At 52.1% G+C, this 18,616-nt stretch overlaps 1 protein-coding gene across 2 annotated transcripts; it reads right to left on the reverse strand.

The window, feature by feature from the left end:
- Positions 1–5,978: 5,978 nt before the first annotated feature.
- On the reverse strand, positions 5,979–17,201 carry nptx1l (neuronal pentraxin 1 like). Of its 2 annotated transcripts, none has more exons than XM_072483618.1 (5): positions 16,861–17,201; positions 16,058–16,265; positions 11,541–11,785; positions 10,638–10,817; positions 5,979–7,373 (listed from the first exon to the last, which is right to left on the reverse strand). In XM_072483618.1, exons 1-5 carry the CDS (start codon positions 17,155–17,157, stop codon positions 7,152–7,154), a joined length of 1,152 nt encoding a protein of 383 aa, XP_072339719.1. In that variant the 5' UTR covers positions 17,158–17,201; the 3' UTR covers positions 5,979–7,151. The 2 variants fall into 2 exon arrangements, with proteins under 2 accessions (XP_072339719.1, XP_072339718.1); XM_072483617.1 differs by having other exon boundaries at positions 16,058–16,268; positions 16,861–17,200.
- Between the last annotated feature and the right edge of the window lie 1,415 nt (positions 17,202–18,616).

Raw genomic sequence — 18,616 nt, forward strand, 5'->3', positions numbered from 1 at the left:
GGGCATCTTGACAAATACATGAATAGGATGGGAATAGAGGGATACGGACCCAGGAAGTGTAGAAGATTGTAGTTTAGTCGGGCAGTATGGTCGGCACGGGCTTGGAGGGCCGAAGGGCTTGTTCCTGTGCTGTACATTTCTTTGTTCTTTGTATTCCACTGGGTCCTTCTACCTTTTCAGTATTACCATGCCTGCATCATCATCTCCAGCAGCTCCCCCTTCTCCAACGCCTCATTCAATGCCACCAGGAGAGGTGGTGCCAGGTTCTCCGCAAACTCCTTACAAAATTCTGATAGACATCCATCAAGCCCCGGACCCTTCCCCACCTTCATACCCCTTATACTGTCCAGTATCTCCCTCAGCCTCAGGGCTCCTCTAGCGCCTGCCACTTCTCCTCCTCCTGCTAAGGAAATTCCAGTTCATCTAAAAACCATCCCATGTCCCCCTTTTCAGCCCCCCCCCCCCCCGACTTATCTTCCCCGGTTCCGACACCACATCCCCAGCCCCAGTCCATATCTTCAATATTTCCATGGGCGCAGCCTGCCTCCGTAACTGGTGCGCTAGCATTTGACTCGCCTTCGCCCCGTATTTGTACTGCACCGCTCTTGCCCTACGCAGCTGTCCTACCGCCCTCCCCGTTGTCAGCCTATCAAATTGCCTCTGTAGTTTTTTTCCTCCTTGCCAATCCCTCCGTGGTGGGCACCCTCGGGTACTCCCTATCTACTTCCACTATTTTGCTCCTTAGCTGTTCATATTCCTCTATTCCTCCCTCCTTTCCCTATCCGCATGTGGCTTGAACAAGATAATCTCCCCTCGGTCCAGCGCTTTTAGCGCTTCCCAAAATGTGGCCGCCGACACCTCGCCAGTTTTGGTTCAATTCCACATAATCTTTAATCGCTGCCCGCACTTTGTCACAAAAGCCCGTATCGGCCAACAACCCCGAATCGAGTCTCCATCCCAGCCTCTGCTGAAGTCCCAATTTAAGCCGAATATCCAACCAATGAGGCACATGGTGCGAGATAACTATCCCTGTGTACTCTGTCCCCTCCACCCCAACCAAAACCTCCCGGCTCACCAGAAAAAAGTCAATTCTGGAATACGCCCTATAAACATGCGACAAAAAGGAATACTCCCTTCCCCCGGGTTCTTGAAGCGCCACAGATCCACCATACCTACCCTTTCCATAAACCCACCTAGCTCCTTTGCTATTCGTATCCTACCATCGACCTGGGGCTTGATCTATCCACCCTCGGCTCTAGGACACAGTTAAAATCTCCTCCCGTAATCAACTGGTGCGTGACCAAGTCCGGGATCGCTGCCAGCAACCCCCTCATAAAACCTACATCGTCCCAATTCGGTGCATACACATTCACCAATACCACCGGCGTCCCCTCCAATACTCCATTCACAATCACATATCTCCCACCCAGGTCCCTCACTACCTCCGCGCTCACAAACCCTGTTTACTTACTCATTAAAATTGCCACCCGCTGCATAAACTTTTCACCCCTGCTACACTTTGTCAACCCAGCAGTAAATAACGAACAAGAAAAAAAAAACTCCAGATCGGAGGGAAAGAACCCCCCCCCCCCCCCCTCCCTACCCCCACTCTACCCGTATTCCCAATCGTTTCAACGTGCCAGCACCTCAGTCTCCCAGAATTGTTCAATTCAGTTCTCCCCCAGTTTATGTTCCTTGATGAAGTCATCGGCCGCTTCTGGGGTCTCAAATTAATATTCTCGGCCTTCATATGTCACCCATACTTTCGCTGGGTCGAGCCCCCCAAACCTGATCTGCTGCTGATATAGCACTGCCTTGACCTTGTTGAATCCTGCATGCTGATTCTGACATATTCGGACCTTGCTCCCCTCCCATTCACAGTTGCGCTTCTCCCTGGTCCACCGCAAGATCTTCTCTCTCTCCACAAACTTATGGAGTCTCACGATCACCGCCCATGGCCACTCTCCAGTTCTAGGCTGCTGTGTGCCCTGTCCGCCTGATCCAGCAACCCCTCCGCCACCAGCCCCAGCAGCATCCTTGACACGTACCTTGTGGCACTCGCACCTTCCACGCCTTCAGGCAGGCCCACTATCCGCAGGTTTTGCCTTCTTGAACTGTTTTCCTGCTCCTCCACCTTTGTTCTCAATGGCTTGCAAAGGTCTCCTCAGAACCCTACCTCTGCCTCCAATGCCACCACCCGATCGCTGTGATCCGACATCACCCTCTCCATCTCTCGGATCTGCGACCCCTGCCTGCCGACATCACCCTCTCCATCGAGATCTTCAAGGGTGCCACAGTCCCTTCGATGGCCTTCGAGTGATCCTGTGCATCTCCTTCCTCTGCTGGCAGAACTCTCCTTGATGAAGGCCATCAGCTGTTCCATCCCTTCCCCTTTGCCATCCTCCCACTGGTTGCTGCGCCAACACCTTGGCCAGGTCTTTCGCCTTCTTCTGCTGGGTTTGAAAATCAGTGGACATACCATTCCCGGAGGGAACCACTCTTCCGACCTTCAACTGCACCTATCTGCTGACGTTGCACCCAATTTCGGGTAAAAAGAGCTCTTTTCTATGCCTTCAAGCAGGTGCTGCCCTTGAAATGAAAGCCGCTTATTGTCACAATTAGGCTTCAAATGAAGTTACTGTGAAAAGCCCCTAGTCGCCACATTCCGGCACCTGTTCGGGGAGGCTTAACGGGAATTGAACCGTGCTGCTGGCTTGCCTTGGTCTGCTTTCAAAGCCAGCGATTTAGCCCAGTGTGCTAAACCAGCCCCTTTGTGTGACCACTCACACCATGGCCGCCACAGAAAGTCACAAGAGACAATTCCTACTGCCGAGCAACAGGGACCCCAGCGGAACCCAACAAACTGCTCTGAAAATCAAGCATTGTTGTAAAAATGTAAATATTATCCCGCATTAGAGCCCCAGTCACAGCTTAGGTGACAACGACAGGCCTGAAGCTGGTTGTTTAGACCTATTACAGTTTTATTCTTTGTCGCTGTATAACACGCTACATGTGAACCCCAGCTCTTTCTCTTTTCTTATTTTATTCTATAACTGTTAATTGAAACATCAATAAAAATATTTTCAGAAAAAATAGCATCGTAGGGCTGGATTCTTCGGTCGCACTCGCCGCAAGATCGCCACGGACGGGGCAAGGACCATGCAAAGGTCCATTGACCTCGGGAGGGAATTTCTGATCGCTGGGCAGGCGTGGGCTGAAGAATCCCACCCACAGAGTCATACAGTGCAGAAGAGACACTTTGGTCCATTAAGCCTGCACCGACAAGAACATCTCATCTACACTAATCCCACTTCCCAGCACTTGGCCCATAGCCTTGAATGTTATGACATTTCAAGTGCTCATCAAGTACTTTTTTAAAGATTGTGAGGTTTTCTGCCTCAACTACCCTCCCAGGCAGTGCATCCCAGATTCCCCCCACCTTCTGGGTGAAAATCATTTTCCTCAAATCCCCTCTAAACCTCCTGCATTTCACCTTAAAATTATGTCGCCTTGTTATTGACCCTACAACTAAGGGGAACAGCTGCTTTCTATCCACCCTTTCTATCCACGCCCCTAATAATTTTATAAATCTCAGGGAAGCACGGTGGCGCAGTGGGTTAGCCCTGCAGCCTCACAGCGCTGCGGTCCCAGGTTCGATCCCGGCTCTGAGTCACTGTCCGTGTGGAGTTTGCACATTCACCCTGTGGTTGCGTGGGTCTCGCCCCCACAACCCAAAGATGTGCAAGTTAGGTGGATTGGCCACGCTAAATTGCCCCTTAATTGGAAAAAATGAATTGGGTACTCTACATTTATTTTAATAAATAATTTTATACATCTCAATCAGGTCCCTTCTCAACCTTCTCTGCTCCAAAGAAAACAACCTGAGCTTGTCCAGCCTCTCTTCATACACATCCTGCCTACCAAAACGATTCACCTCACAATTTTCAGCATTCGTTTTCACCTGCCATGTGTCTGCCCATTACACCACCTTTCCTATATTTTCTTCAAGTCTACGTTCATCTTCCTCAATGTTTACACATATCATGTCATCTGCAAATCTCTCCTGCACACCAACTCACCCCCACCCCAAATCCAGATTAATAATGAACATCAGAAAATGGCGGTGGCCCTAGTATTGGACATCATGGAGAATTTTTAACTTAATTTAGTGTAATACACATGTAACAAACACATTGATTGATTGATATTTATTGTCACATGTACCAACGTACAGTGAAAAGTATTGTACTGCGGCCAAGGGAACGTACACAGTACGTACATAGTAGACAAAAGAATAATCGACAGAGTACATTGACAAATGGCACATAAGAGAGTTTTAGTAGATCAGAACGGTGATAAGAGATAAAAGAAAGGGATCTGGTTGCGAGAGTTCACAGAGAGTCACCATGCTGCGGTACCATCTTGGAACTAGGAGCAGGAAACGGCCATTCGGCCTCTCGAACCTGCTCCGCTGTTCCGAATGTGGCCTCAACTCCACTTTCTGCTGACCCCCGATAATCTTTGACTCCCGTGTTGGTCAAGAATCTACCTACCTCTGCCTTTAAATTGTTCAATGACCCTGCCTCAGTCGCTGTCTGGGCAAGAGAGTTCCAGAGATTAACCATCTCCTGAGATTAAAAGAAAATGTTCATCTTCATCTTCAATGGGAGACCCCTTATTTTTAAACCGTGTCCCCTGGTTCTAGACATAAGGGGAAACATCCTTTCAGTGTCCACCCTCTCAAGTCCCCTCGAGGATCTTGTACGTTTCAGTAAAAACAACCAATGGCCCATTGATACTTAGTGGGATCACGTGATTACTTCTCACTCTGGCCACCAGGTGGAGCATCGTGCTGGGCGCGCAGTCGTTCATCGTGGACCAATTAATGGGGCAAAGCTTCCAATCCATAAGCAATTAGTGTTTCTTTTTCTGGGCCTGTTTCGTATACCCCAGCTGCCAAATATTATCTGCAGTTTAGTGATTAAGACAGGTCAGGACAATACTCATTTTGAGAGAGGTGACAAAGCATAATTTAAACCTTGTGCTTTGCATATACACTGAGAAGCTACATCAAAGTAATAACTGTAACCGCAAAGGGAGGCGGTGTGGTTTGAATTACTCTCTGGGAGTCAGCACGGCAGGTCAATGACTATCTCTTTTCCATGGTTAACAGAGAAGACATATCTTTGTATATATACGTATGTGTGTGTGTGTGTGTGTGTGTGCATTGAATGAAGGCCAACTGTTGCTGGTGGATCTGAAGTCATGTGTCACCCCGCACCGTTGACTTTTTTTGTCATTAAAGCCCTTGCTTTGGCCTTTCTTTCCGCCAAGACTCAGCATTTTTACAATCTGCATAAGACCATAAGACGTAGGAGCAGAATTAGGCCACTCGACCCATCGAGTCTGCTCCGCCATTCAATTATGGCTGATATTTTTCTCATCCCCATTCTCCTGCCTTCTCCCCATAACCCCTGATCCCCTTATTGATCAGGAACCTATCTATCTCTGTCTTAAAGACACTCAGTGAATTGGCCTCCGCATACTTCTGCGGCGAAGAGTTCCACAGATTCACCACCCGCTGGCTGCAGAAATTCCTCCTCGTCTCTGTTTTAAAGGATCGTCTCTTCAGTCTGTGATTGTGTCCTGATAATCTGCAATTAATCGACTTGTTCTGCACCGCGGGGTGGTTCTCGCTGCCAAATGACAAATTTGCCCCCGACCCCCCCCCCCCCCCCCAACATTTATTGCGCACCGAACATTATTCCTGGACAATTGCCCACCACGCCAGCTTCCTGTCACAGTGTAAACACTGGGCGGCACAGGTCACCGATAGTCATGCAGGGGACGTTCTCCCTGGTCTAAAGTCAGGACAGTTCCGCCTGATGCATTGGCAGCAGGCCGCCTCCACGCCAAACTTTGCAGATCATGAATTACCTTTGCCGCAATAAAATAAAAACGACCGTGATTGATGCCAGTGATCTATCATTTTCTTTATTGTGTAAAAATAAAATTGACAGTACATGTCACATTTGCATTAAATGAAAAAAGCATTAATGACATAAAAACATAGCGCTTTTTTTTTAAGAAATGGTCGTATAATGTAAGTGTCTAATCGTTACACTCTTCAGAAGTGAGATTGACTGGTAGTATGGGAGAGGGGGGAGCTGGAGTCGGAATATTTACAACTTTGGTTCGAATGTGACAGTCTATGGTACATATAACTTCCTCGTACTGTACACTATATACATTTATAAATACTTTATTTCGCTTGCAATGTCTGACAACCAAAAAAAAAGAAATATTTGAATTGAAGGTCGTCTAAATATTTTTTTTGGGGGGTGGGGGGGGGGGGGAAGTCGTCCTCACTCGGGCATCAAATTCAATAAAAATGTTTCGTTTGCAAAATTTCCTTTGAGAAAAAATAATCCTTTTCACTAGAGGGCGCAAAGTTACTGTTATTCTCCCTCTGTCTCTCAGGCAGCCTCCTGCAGTCTGGTGGACTGCCGTCCAGAATGGATTAGAAAATAAACACACACAATATAAGTCGCCATGCCGTAAGCCTGTGATGTGAGACGATGGACTTTTTTTTTCATCAAAGCACCCACATTATTCTACACCTTCAGTTCGCCAATGTGTCTTCAGTCGTTAGTACTTGTGTGTATTTTTTTTTTGCAGCGGTAGCATACAGCGATCGGATAGCTTTATTTTAATGTTTTTTTTAACAAGACGTGTCCCTACAACGCAATTATCTGGAATAACGTGTTTATCTCCTTTTTTTTCTTCGCTTTTGGATATGCAAAAGGGAAAACCTCGTTGCATTTGTCGGCTGCCACAGGCACTCGGGCTAATTGGCATCAAGTAAACACTCCATCAGAGCACTCGGCTTTCCTAAGGTACTGCTCGGCTTGTCAAGTTGAAGGTGATTGAAGAGGATGCCCTGATGCTCCCTCTATACATTTTTTTATTACGCCTGAGAAGTGTGATCCCGTTGTCGTGACAAAGATATTTTTACGAACACATCAGTAACTTTTTTTTTTTGCACAGAGTTCTTCTAAGTTTTTGTTTGTTCCTTGAAAAGAAAAAGAAATTTGATATTTTGGAGCCGCACAAGATACCGGGAGTCAGTCCGTCCCCCCCTTTTGGGTGGTTTAGTTAACCTGGCGGCACGCTTCGAATGTCCACTTGGTGGCGCCGCCGTAGATGTCGACGTTAGCTTCGGTCCATGCAATGACATTGCCCACCAGGGTCTTGGCGCTGCAGTTGGCCAAGCTGTAGACCTCCCCCGGAGTTAGGACTCTGTCCCACATGTGGAAGTGGGACATCTCGCCCACAAAGGCCTGTGTGGCGTCGAACCCGCCTCCTAATGTATCCTGATTCAGAGGGAGGCAAAATGACAATTTCAGTGACTGGGAAATGCTGCCTCTGCCTGTTTCATAGAATTTACAATGCAGAAGGAGGCCATTCGGCCCATTCGAGTCTGCATCCGCCCTTGGAAAGAGCACCCTACCTAAGCCCATACCTCCAACCTATCCCTGTAGCCCCACCCAACCTTTTTTTTGGATACTAAGGGCAATTTAGCATGGCCAATCCACGTAACCTGCACATCTTTGGACTCTGGGAGGAAATCGGAGCACCCGGAGGAAACCCACGCACACACGGGGAGAAAGTGCAGACTCCACACAGGCAGTGACCCAGCGGGGAATCGAACCTGGGACCCTGGAGCTGTGAAGCAACAGTGCTAACCACTGTGGTACCGTGCTGCCCCCAATGTGTGTGTGTGCCAATCTCTGTCTCTCTGCTGACTGCCCCTGAGAGGGCTAACCCCAGGCAGACAGCACCAGACAGTCCGCTTAATCCCCTTCCCCACTGGGTGGCTGACCCTCCATCCACACCTCACATGGTAACACAGTAGCACGGTAGCACAGTGGTTAGCACTGTTGCTTCACAGCTCCAGGGTCCCAGGTTCGATTCCCCGCTGGGTCACTGTCTGTGCGGAGTCTGCACGTTCTCCCCGTGTCTGCGTGGGTTTCCTCTGGGTGCTCCCATTTCCTCCCACAAGTTCAACAATGTGCAGGGTGGGTGGATTAGCCAAGCTTAGAACATAGAACATACAATGCAGAAGGAGGCCATTCGGCCCATCGAGTCTGCACCGACCCACTTAAGTTCTCACTTCCACCCTATCCCCGTAACCCAATAACCCCTCCTAACCATTTTGGTCACTAAGGGCAATTTATCATGGCCAATCCACCTAACCTGCACGTCTTTGGACTGTGGGAGGAAACCACTAAATTGCCCTTAGTGTCCAAAATGTTTGGGTGGGGTTACTGGGTTACGGGGATAGGGTGGAGGTGTGGGCTTGGGTAAGGTGCTCTTTCCAACGGCCGGTGCAGACTTGATGGGCCAAATGGCCTCCTTCTGCACTGTGAATTCTGTGGTGTAGTACGTATACTGTTGAGATGTTAATCTTCCTATGCCATCCCCAGCCACCATGTACAGTTCAATACTTTACAATGAATGGCAGTCGCCGCAAGCGTTGGGCCTTTCATGTCACAATACTGGGGAGATGGTAACATGGTGCCAATGTCGCTCAATGGTCCTAGGGGCGAGGGTGGCAACGGGTCTAATTTGAATGTGATTGATTAATTAAAAGTAAAACGATCTGAAATTGCAACAAAGTCTCAGTAATGGCGCAATTAAACTATCGCCCCCTGTTGAAGGCAAATGGAATTTTGTCCTTCATTGCTAGAGGGATGGAGTTTAAGACGAGGGAGGTTCTGCTGCAATTGTATAAGGTGTTAGTGAGGCCACACCTGGAGTATTGTGTTCAGTTTTGGTCTCCTTACTTGAGAAAGGACGTACTGGCACTGGAGGGTGTGCAGAGGAGATTCACTAGGTTAATCCCAGAGCTGAAGGGGTTGGATTACGAGGAGAGGTTGAGTAGACTGGGACTGTACTCGTTGGAATTTAGAAGGATGAGGGGGGATCTTATAGAAACATATAAAATTATGAAGGGAATAGATAGGATAGATGCGGGAAGGTTGTTTCCACTGGCGGGTGAAAGCAGAACTAGGGGGCATAGCCTCAAAATAAGGGGAAGTAGATTTAGGACTGAGTTTAGGAGGAACTTCTTCACCCAAAGGGTTGTGAATCTATGGAATTCCTTGCCCAGTGAAGCAGTAGAGGCTTCTTCATTAAATGTTTTTAAGATAAAGATAGATAGTTTTTTGAAGAATAAAGGGATTAAGGGTTATGGTGTTCGGGCTGGAAAGTGGAGCTGAGTCCACAAAAGATCAGCCATGATCTCATTGAATGGTGGAGCAGGCTCGAGGGGCCAGATGGCCTACTCCTGCTCCTAGTTCTTATGTTCTTATGTTCTTATATAGAGAAAAAAATATCCATCTGGTTCACTTTAGGGGAGGACATCTGCCACCTTCAGCTAAACTCTTCACCGCCTTCTGAAATAGTCTAAGGAGCCCACTCAGTTTAAGGGAAAATCGAGGTGGGCAACAAATGCAGCTCTTGCCCAGTGCCAGCCAGGTCCCAGGAAATAATAAATATCCATCAATTTTCCATGCAAACTGATAAAATGATAAATGTTTATCATTTATCTCACGGTGGAATAAGACAATAGAGCAAGTCTTTCTACACTACACAACTGCATTTCCTCAGCTACAGTAACGAAGGGGGGGGGGGGCAGGAGGGGTGGGGAGAGGTACACAGGTACACTGGGCAGGATTTCAAGGTCACTCTCAAAGAAGGAGGGATAGAAGAGCAAAAGGGTGTCTAAATTTTCAAAGCGCTCAAACATGCCTGGGTTTGCAGTGTGATTGGTATTTGATCCTCCACACCTTTCAAACAATGCTTGGGGTGGGGGGAGACGGGTCATCTCCATTAATTAATCTTCTTGAAATATTACATGGGGCAATACCATGAATACAAAAATGTGATCAGGATCAGCATTTACATCGATTTTACTGGCCGACACATAATATGTGGATAGTGTTTACACACACACATCGCATCAGGGGGTGGCTGGGGCTGGGGAGCCATCAGCCCCAACTGTCTGCCCTCTGCTGTGATTATGTTCACTGCTAGGAGCCTTGGCACCGGAGCACACGGTGTCTGCGGCACCATCGAGGCATTTCGTGCCCGGTTGGCACCGCGGGGACTGACGTGCGCTTTAATCACATTTTGTATTTTGATGTTTTAAGTTTCCTTTGAGATTTAGTTCACTTGGATGCGGTACACCTTTAGGGAACTGCATTTTTAATTTATCCAACAGTTCGGTTGATTGAGTTTATTTTGGTTAACGGGAGGAAGGACACAGACATGCCATGTTGTGTGATTCAGACAGCATGGGGCCGCTTGGGGCGCTCTCAGCTCTCTGTGAATTTGCCGTGCTGGGTGAGCAGGTTCACTCAGTGTCGAGTTAACCACTGCTGTTCCTGCTCATCCTCCCCGGCCTTTACCAGTTGGAGCCTATTGCCATTTTCTGGCGCTTTCCATGGTGCTGACCGTCCTCTGCTGTTGGATTAACATTGAGGTCGGAAGGATATTTGCACCAAACGACAGTGCAAAACCCAACACCTTTATGCCAATGCCCGACTGCATTCAGAAGGTATTTTGATGTCTACCTGTTCTTGGCCCAAAACCATGATTCCACCCGGCTTAATGGGATGCCATGGTGCTAGATTTTCACCACTGCCCCTCTTCAGTCCGTCTTGATAAGCCTCCCAAACGCCATCTCTTGTGGACCAGGTGACACAGATGTGGTGCCACTTCCCGTCATTGATGACAAAGGGGAGCTTTGCTACCTGTGAAAAATAAAATGTTAATGTGTTTACCTCCATAATGTATGATCCGCCATATGAAATGAAAAAATGAAATGAAAATTGCTTATTGTCACAAGTAGGCTTCAAATGAAGTTACTGTGAAAATCCCCTAGTCGCCATATTCCGGCGCCTGTTCGGGGAGGCTATTACAGGAATTGAACCGTGCTCTGGCCTGCCTTGGTCTGCTTCCAAAGCCAGCGATTTAGCCCTGTGCTAAACAGCCTATGTAGCTTCAATTGCTGCTGCCATTGCATTGCTCCCCATTGGGGGGGGGAGAGATTAAAATGAAGCCTCGTTAACCTTATAGCCCAGCCCCCTGCCCAAGCATTGCAAATGTAGACCTGCATATCTGTGGGGCTAGCTGTCCCATATTGTTTAGAAAGTGCTGCAAACGTCCAGATAAGAGGTACATAAGAACATGTTTTACATTAAGATGTTCTACATTAGAATTGCGGGTCTGTGTGCATGAAATCACCAGTATTAATTCTACTCCAGTGAGGCTGCACCAAAAATCACAGTCCCAGCATCGGCCCAGTGGGCATTCAGGGCCCACATTTGTCCAACACGGGTCAACCGAGATTCAATGGCAGGACGGGCCAGCCCCTCAGGGCCGAATAGCCCACTTTCTGTGATGTGTTGCCCATGAGCTGAATGCCTCCAGCGAAAGGAAGGTGCTGCATCCTCCTGGGCAGGGAGCCCCGTTACCTTGTCATTGATCAGAATCTCCATTGGGTTGCTGCCCCACTCGATGAGGACCAGCTCGTTCGCCTGGCCCGGCACAGCGTAGGAGAAGGGGGTCCCAACCCCGGGGGAGGCGTTGGATTTGAGCCACATGCACACGGTCATGGCGTACATCTCAGGCAGGCTCTTCTTCACCTTGGCGTACATGTAGTTGGTCCTTAGAGGGAAGGTTATCTGGAATTTATCTGTCGGTCTCGAATTTCTTTGCCCTGTTTAAAAAAAAATGGTAACAGGAGAGGGGGAGAATATCAGAAGCGGCTGTGATGTGAGCCTGTTGGGTTGGGATCACCTTTATGGCGGGTACGCTATTGAAGTGGAATGTATATCTGAAACAGTGCCTATCCCCAGACTCTGGCTGCCTGCTCTGTGAAAGGAATGAGAGTTCTGCTGGCTTCTACTGCACTGTTCCAATGCTGGATAATCCTCGGTTCTTCTATCACCGCCTCTCCACATTCCTTCCCATCCAGGCATCCCGCAGTATAATCCCAGTCATGTGAGCGGCGTCCTGGGACACTTTGAGCTCCCCCCCCCCCCCGTCCCTGTTAGGAGAAGAGGCTCTGCGCAATTCACAATGCAGCAGCTCCGAGGGGGAGGTCTCTAACCCACCATCCTGATGAAGTTTTCTCAAACTGACTGCTTCCGTGTGCCGGAGCGCTGCCGTAATGCGCTATCTATAGACAGTCCTGCTGCTCCGGCTTTCACTCCCCCTAATCCTGCCCCCACAAGAAGCCGGATTGCGGCCAAGGGGCTAAACATAGACTGTGGCATTGTGAGAAAGGTGTTAGTGGGGGGGGGGGGGGGGGGGGGGGGGCAGCATTTCTGCACTGTCATTGCCGGGGGAGGGGGGGGGGGCTGTTTTTACAATTCTGCAATCTCTACCAAACTGCAGAGGAGTGGCAGGTTTGCAGCGACTGTTTGATATTAATGGAGAGCGGGACGGACGGTCCTGTCCCCACACAGCCTGTCCTGTCCCCACACAGCCTGCCCTGTCCCCACACAGCCTGTCCTGTCCCCACAGCATGCCCTGTCCCCACACAGTCTGCCCTGTCCCCACACAGCCTGTCCTGTCCCCACAGCATGCCCTGTCCCCACACAGCCTGCCCTGTCCCCACACAGCCTGTCCTGTCCCCACACAGCCTGCCCTGTCCCCACACAGCCTGTCCTGTCCCCACAGCATGCCCTGTCCCCACACAGCCTGTCCTGTCCCCACACAGCCTGCCCTGTCCCCACACAGCCTGTCCTGTCCCCACAGCATGCCCTGTCCCCACACAGCCTGCCCTGTCCCCACACAGCCTGTCCTGTCCCCACACAGCCTGCCCTGTCCCCACACAGCCTGTCCTGTCCCCACAGCATGCCCTGTCCCCACACAGCCTGTCCTGTCCCCACACAGCCTGCCCTGTCCCCACACAGCCTGTCCTGTCCCCACAGCATGCCCTGTCCCCACACAGCCTGTCCTGTCCCCACACAGCCTGTCCTGTCCCCCACAGCATGCCCTGTCCCCACACAGCCTGTCCTGTCCCCACACAGCCTGTCCTGTCCCCACACAGCCTGTCCTGTCCCCACAGCATGCCCTGTCCCCACACAGCCTGCCCTGTCCCCACACAGCATGCCCTGTCCCCACACAGCCTGCCCTGTCTCCACACAGTCTGTCCTGTCCCCACACAGTCTGCCCTGTCCCCCACAGCATGCCCTGTCCCCACACAGCCTGCCCTGTCCCCACACAGCCTGCCCTGTCCCCACACAGCATGCCCTGTCCCCACACAGTCTGCCCTGTCCCCACACAGCCTGTCCTGTCCCCACACAGTCTGTCCTGTCCCCACGCAGCCTGCCCTGTCTCCACACAGTCTGTCCTGTCCCCACACAGCCTGCCCTGTCCCCCACAGCCTGTCCTGTCCCCACACAGCCTGTCCTGTCCCCACACAGTCTGTCCTGTCCCCACACAGCCTGCCCTGTCCCCCACAGCCTGTCCTGTCCCCACACAGTCTGCCCTGTCCCCACACAGCCTGTCCTGTCCCCCACAGCCTGCTCTGTCCCCACACAGCCTGCCCTGTCCCCCACAGCCTGCCCTGTCCCCACACAGCCTGTCCTGTCCCCCACAGCCTGTCCTGTCCCCACACAGCCTGTCCTGTCCCCACACAGCCTGCCCTGTCCCCCACAGCCTGGCCTGTCCCCACACAGCCTGCCCTGTCCCCACACAGCCTGGCCTGTCCCCACACAGCCTGCCCTGTCCCCACACAGCCTGCCCTGTCCCCACACAGCCTGCCCTGTCCCCCACAGCCTGTCCTGTCCCCACACAGCCTGTCCTGTCCCCACACAGCCTGCCCTGTCCCCACACAATCTCACCTGTCCCCCACAGCCTGCCCTGTCCCCACACAGCCTGCACTGCCCCCACACAGCCTGCCCTGTCCCCACACAGCCTGCCCTGTCCCCACACAGTCTGTCCTGTCCCCACACAGCCTGCCCTGTCCCCACACAGCCTGCCCTGTCCCCACACAGCCTGCCCTGTCCCCACACTGTCTGTCCTGTCCCCCACAGTCTGTCCTGTCCACACACAGCCTGCCCTGTCCCCACACAGTCTGTCCTGTCCCCCCACAGTCTGTCCTGTCCACACACAGCCTGCCCTGTCCCCACACAGCCTGCCCTGTCCCCACACAGTCTGTCCTGTCCCCACACAGCCTGCCCTGTCCCCCACACAGTCTGTCCTGTCCTCACACAGCCTGTCCTGTCCCCCACACAGTCTGTCCTGTCCTCACAGCCTCTCCTGTCCACAGGGAACCCTGCCCTGTCCCCACACAGCCTGTCCTGTCCCCCACACAGCCTGTCCTGTCCCCCACACAGCCTGCCCTGTGCCCCACACAGCCTGTCCTGTCTCCACACAGTCTGTCCTGTCCCCACACAGCCTGCCCTGTCCCCACACAGCCTGCCCAGTCCCCCACAGCCTGCCCTGTCCCCACACAGCCTGCCCTGTCCCCACACAGTCTGTCCAGTCCCCACACAGCATGCCCTGTCCCCACACAGCCTGTCCTGTCCCCCACACAGCCTGCCCTGTGCCCCACACAGCCTGTCCTGTCCCCACACAGCCTGCCCTGTCCCCCACACAGTCTGTCCTGTCCTCACAGCCTCTCCTGTCCACAGGGAACCCTGCCCTGTCCCCACACAGCCTGTCCTGTCCCCCACACAGCCTGCCCTGTGCCCCACACAGCCTGCCCTGTCCCCACACAGCCTGTCCTGTCCCCACACAGCCTGCCCTGTGCCCCACACAGCCTGCCCTGTCTCCAAACAGTCTGTCCTGTCCCCACACAGCCTGCCCTGTCTCCACACAGTCTGTCCTGTCCCCCACAGCCTGCACTGTCCCCACACAGCTTGCCCTGTGCCCCACACAGCCTGTCCTGTCCCCACACAGCCTGCCCTGTGCCCCACACAGCCTGCCCTGTCTCCAAACAGTCTGTCCTGTCCCCACACAGCCTGCCCTGTCCCCACACAGCCTGCCCTGTCCCCCACAGCCTGCCCTGTCCCCACACAGCCTGCCCTGTCCCCACACAGTCTGTCCAGTCCCCACACAGCCTGCCCTGTCCCCCACACAGTCTGTCCTGTCCTCACAGTCTTTCCTGTCCACAGGGAAGCCTGCCCTGTCCCCACACAGCCTGTCCTGTCCCCCACACAGCCTGCCCTGTCCCCCACACAGCCTGCCCTGTCCCCACACAGCCTGTCCTGTCCCCACACAGCCTGCCCTGTCCACACAGTCTGTCCTGTCCCCAGAGCCTGCCCTGTCCCCCACACAGTCTGTCCTGTCCTCACAGCCTCTCCTGTCCACAGGGAAGCCTGCCCTGTCCCCACACAGCCTGTCCTGTCCCCCACACAGCCTGCCCTGTGCCCCACACAGCCTGCCCTGTCCCCACATAGCCTGTCCTGTCCCCACACAGCCTGCCCTGTCTCCACAGCCTGCGCTGTCCCCACAGCCTGCCCTGTCTCCACACAGCCTGCCCTGTCACCCACAGCCTGCCCTGTCCCCACAGCCTGCTCTGTCCTCACAGCCTGTCCTGTCCACAGGGGAGCCTGCCCTCTCTCCACAGACTGTCCTGTCCCCCACAGCCTGTCCTGTCCCCCACACAGCCTGTCCTGTCCCCCACACAGCCTGTCCTGTCCACAGGGGAGCCTGCCCTGTTCCCCCCCCCCCCCCCACAGCCTGCCCTGTCCCCCACAACCTGCACTGTCCACAGGGGTCCTGCCCTGTCCTCTACAGCCTGCCCTGTCCCCCACAATCTGCGCTGTCCTCCACAGCCTGCACTGTCCGCAGGGAAACCTGCCTACCCCGCTCCCCCTTCACCTCCCCGCGTCCCAGTCCCGTCCTACAAATTGGAAAACTGCTAAAATATAACATTTCCAATCTAGACTGGGGAGTTCTATCCGTTTCTTTACAAAGGATGTAACTCGCAGCGCCGGTGTTGGTGAAGTTCAGAGTCTGCTCAGCAGCAGCCTACCTTTTTCCAAATCACTAATCCTCTGATGGAGGGAGTTCAGAGCGTTCTCAATCTTGCCCCTGTTTTCCGTCGAATCGTTCCTCGCCGCGTTTTTGGTCTCCTCCAGACTGTTGACCCTGGACAGGACCTGCTTCTCTAGATCTTCGATTTTGTTCTGCAGGAGATCTTTCAGGCTATTTGTCTGCCCGGAGACATTGCCTCGGTTGTACTGCTGTTGCCATCACCGAGAACACAACAAAAACACACAGACACACACAGAGACACACACACACACAGACACACACAGAGGTATCAGAAGCTTGTTACAGAGTGACGTCCAGCTGCATTGCACTAACAAAACAGTCAAGACAGCCCCAACAGAGCGGCTTTCATCTGAAAAGCAGCTATTTCTGGTATTACTCATGTGCACAAGACCTGTGTCAATAAGGAATGGGAACTTCCACTTTAGATAAACAACTCCAAATTCACTCCCTCTAACCTGGACAAACATTTTGCGGGGATTCGGTTAGTTTTTGTTTCGAAAGTCCTATCTATTTGCTAAGGGGGGGGGGACCTCAAATCGATTCCAATCGGTGATTGTACCAATGCTCGATTGGGTCATCTCCATGGTGAGTTTGGTCCTCATCTAGTTTGACGATGCTTTGGAAGTTCTGTAGCTACTTGCATTTACCTCTAAATTGTCCAGGTGTGTTTTGAGTGACTGTAAAGTGTGTCCACGTTGATTTAATGTGTCCGCTTGGGTTAGAGGGAGATCTCCCCGGAGGATTTCTACAGCCCCCTGACCGCTCGCTGTGCTCACTCACCGAGGGCTCTGACACACTCTGACTCTCGCATCTGCTGAGCTTGGCGGTGAGCTCCCTGATCGTCTCCTTCTGGTTCATGATGGTCTCCCTCTGCTGCAGGATGGTCTCCCGCAGCTGGAGGATGGTCCCCTTGATGTCGTCCACCGGGCCGCTGTTCTGCATCGGGGCCGAGCACATGGGGTCCATGTCGAGCGGGATGGAGGTGCAGATGAACCGCGTCTGGGCGAACTCTTGGGCGGCTGCTTCGCCCAGGATGAAGGAGAGGGCGAGGAATCCGCTCACGGTTCCGCGGGACATGGTGCTGGAAGCGGGGGGGAAGGAAGAGGGGTGGGGGGGGGGGGGGGGGGGGGGTGATACGGTTCTGGCGCCGGAGGGAGGGGGAGAAGGAAGAGGAGGAGGCAGGGCCAGGCTTTTTCACAAGAGCAACTTCAGCACCAGGGCGCTGTCCACGGTAACTGAGGCTGGTGCACAGCGCGCAGGCAGGGTTTATATAGAGCCTCACACCGCCACGTCAGGCAGGGCTGGAATCCCAGTTTAATTGCTCCATGTCAAATCAGATTGACATTAAACATCCCGTGTCTTTACTGGGGGGTCCCAGTGGAGGGAGGGAGAGCCAGGAGGGAAGAGGAGGAGGATAGGGGGGGCATATCCAGGGGGGGGGGGGGGCATATCCAGCGAATAGCAACCCCCCCCCCCCCCCCGTGCTTTGAAGTTTAATTTTAGCAGCCTTATTTGGCGATGGATTTCAGCGCCCCCCCCCCCCCTCCCAACCCATTTCACCGCGTCAGGATTACAGAAATACGTCAAGGCTTCAGATGCTTAAAAAGGAAGTGGATGTATTTTTCAGCAATCCTATTAATATAACAGTTAGGTGGGAGAGACTGCTCCGTTGCCACCAGGTTGAGGGAGTGGCTGCAATCGGTTTCCAGAAAAAGAAAATCCTGGAGCATCAAACTTTGCCCTGGCCGAGACTCCAGGGAGACGCAGGGAAAACTCCCCCATTCTGATTCTGTCGGATAATAACTCTCATCTCCACCCGCCCCCCGGTCACTTCTTCCGCCAAGTATTTGCTCCCTCGAAGGAGCACCTTGGGTTTGATCCACAGTGATGACAAAATAACCCAGAGAGATCAGAATTAAAGGGAAAACAGACACGAGGGTTGATTTTAATAATAATCTTTCTTAGTGTCACAGGCAGGCTTACATTAACACTGCAATGATTTGTTTTAAACTACAGTTTCTTCAATAATAATAAGTGTTCAGATATCTGTGAGCTTTGTTAACTATTCATGGTGGCTGAGTTATAAATCTCTGGGAAAATTGAGTCATGCGGACATCAAACGTCCAGTAGTTTGAATTATTTATACTAAAGTGGTGAAATTGAGTCACTCGGCATGTTAAAATCCCATTCCATTCATGTCCCTCCGCCCCCCCCCCCCTCCCCCCACCCCGCCTTCCCAAATCCTGGGGAGGATTCCGGCTCTATTTCCTAACAACTAAAGCGCCTCGAGGCAAGTTGTGACTAATGGATTTACAGCCCTCTGCTTCCCAGTATTAATGAATATATACGACTTTTGTGTTATCATTTCACATTCTGGCCTCATGAATATTCAGCATGAGGAGTCCCAGGAGAATCTGTGACATGCCTTTTAGCTGACCCTGGTTCTTTCCCGTAATACACAAAGCGCACTTACAAAATATACACACAAAATATGCACACAAAACACACACACAAAATATACACACAAACACACAAA

The sequence above is a fragment of the Scyliorhinus torazame genome, chromosome 18 (assembly GCF_047496885.1).
Source record: "Scyliorhinus torazame isolate Kashiwa2021f chromosome 18, sScyTor2.1, whole genome shotgun sequence".
Lineage (NCBI taxonomy): Eukaryota > Metazoa > Chordata > Chondrichthyes > Carcharhiniformes > Scyliorhinidae > Scyliorhinus > Scyliorhinus torazame.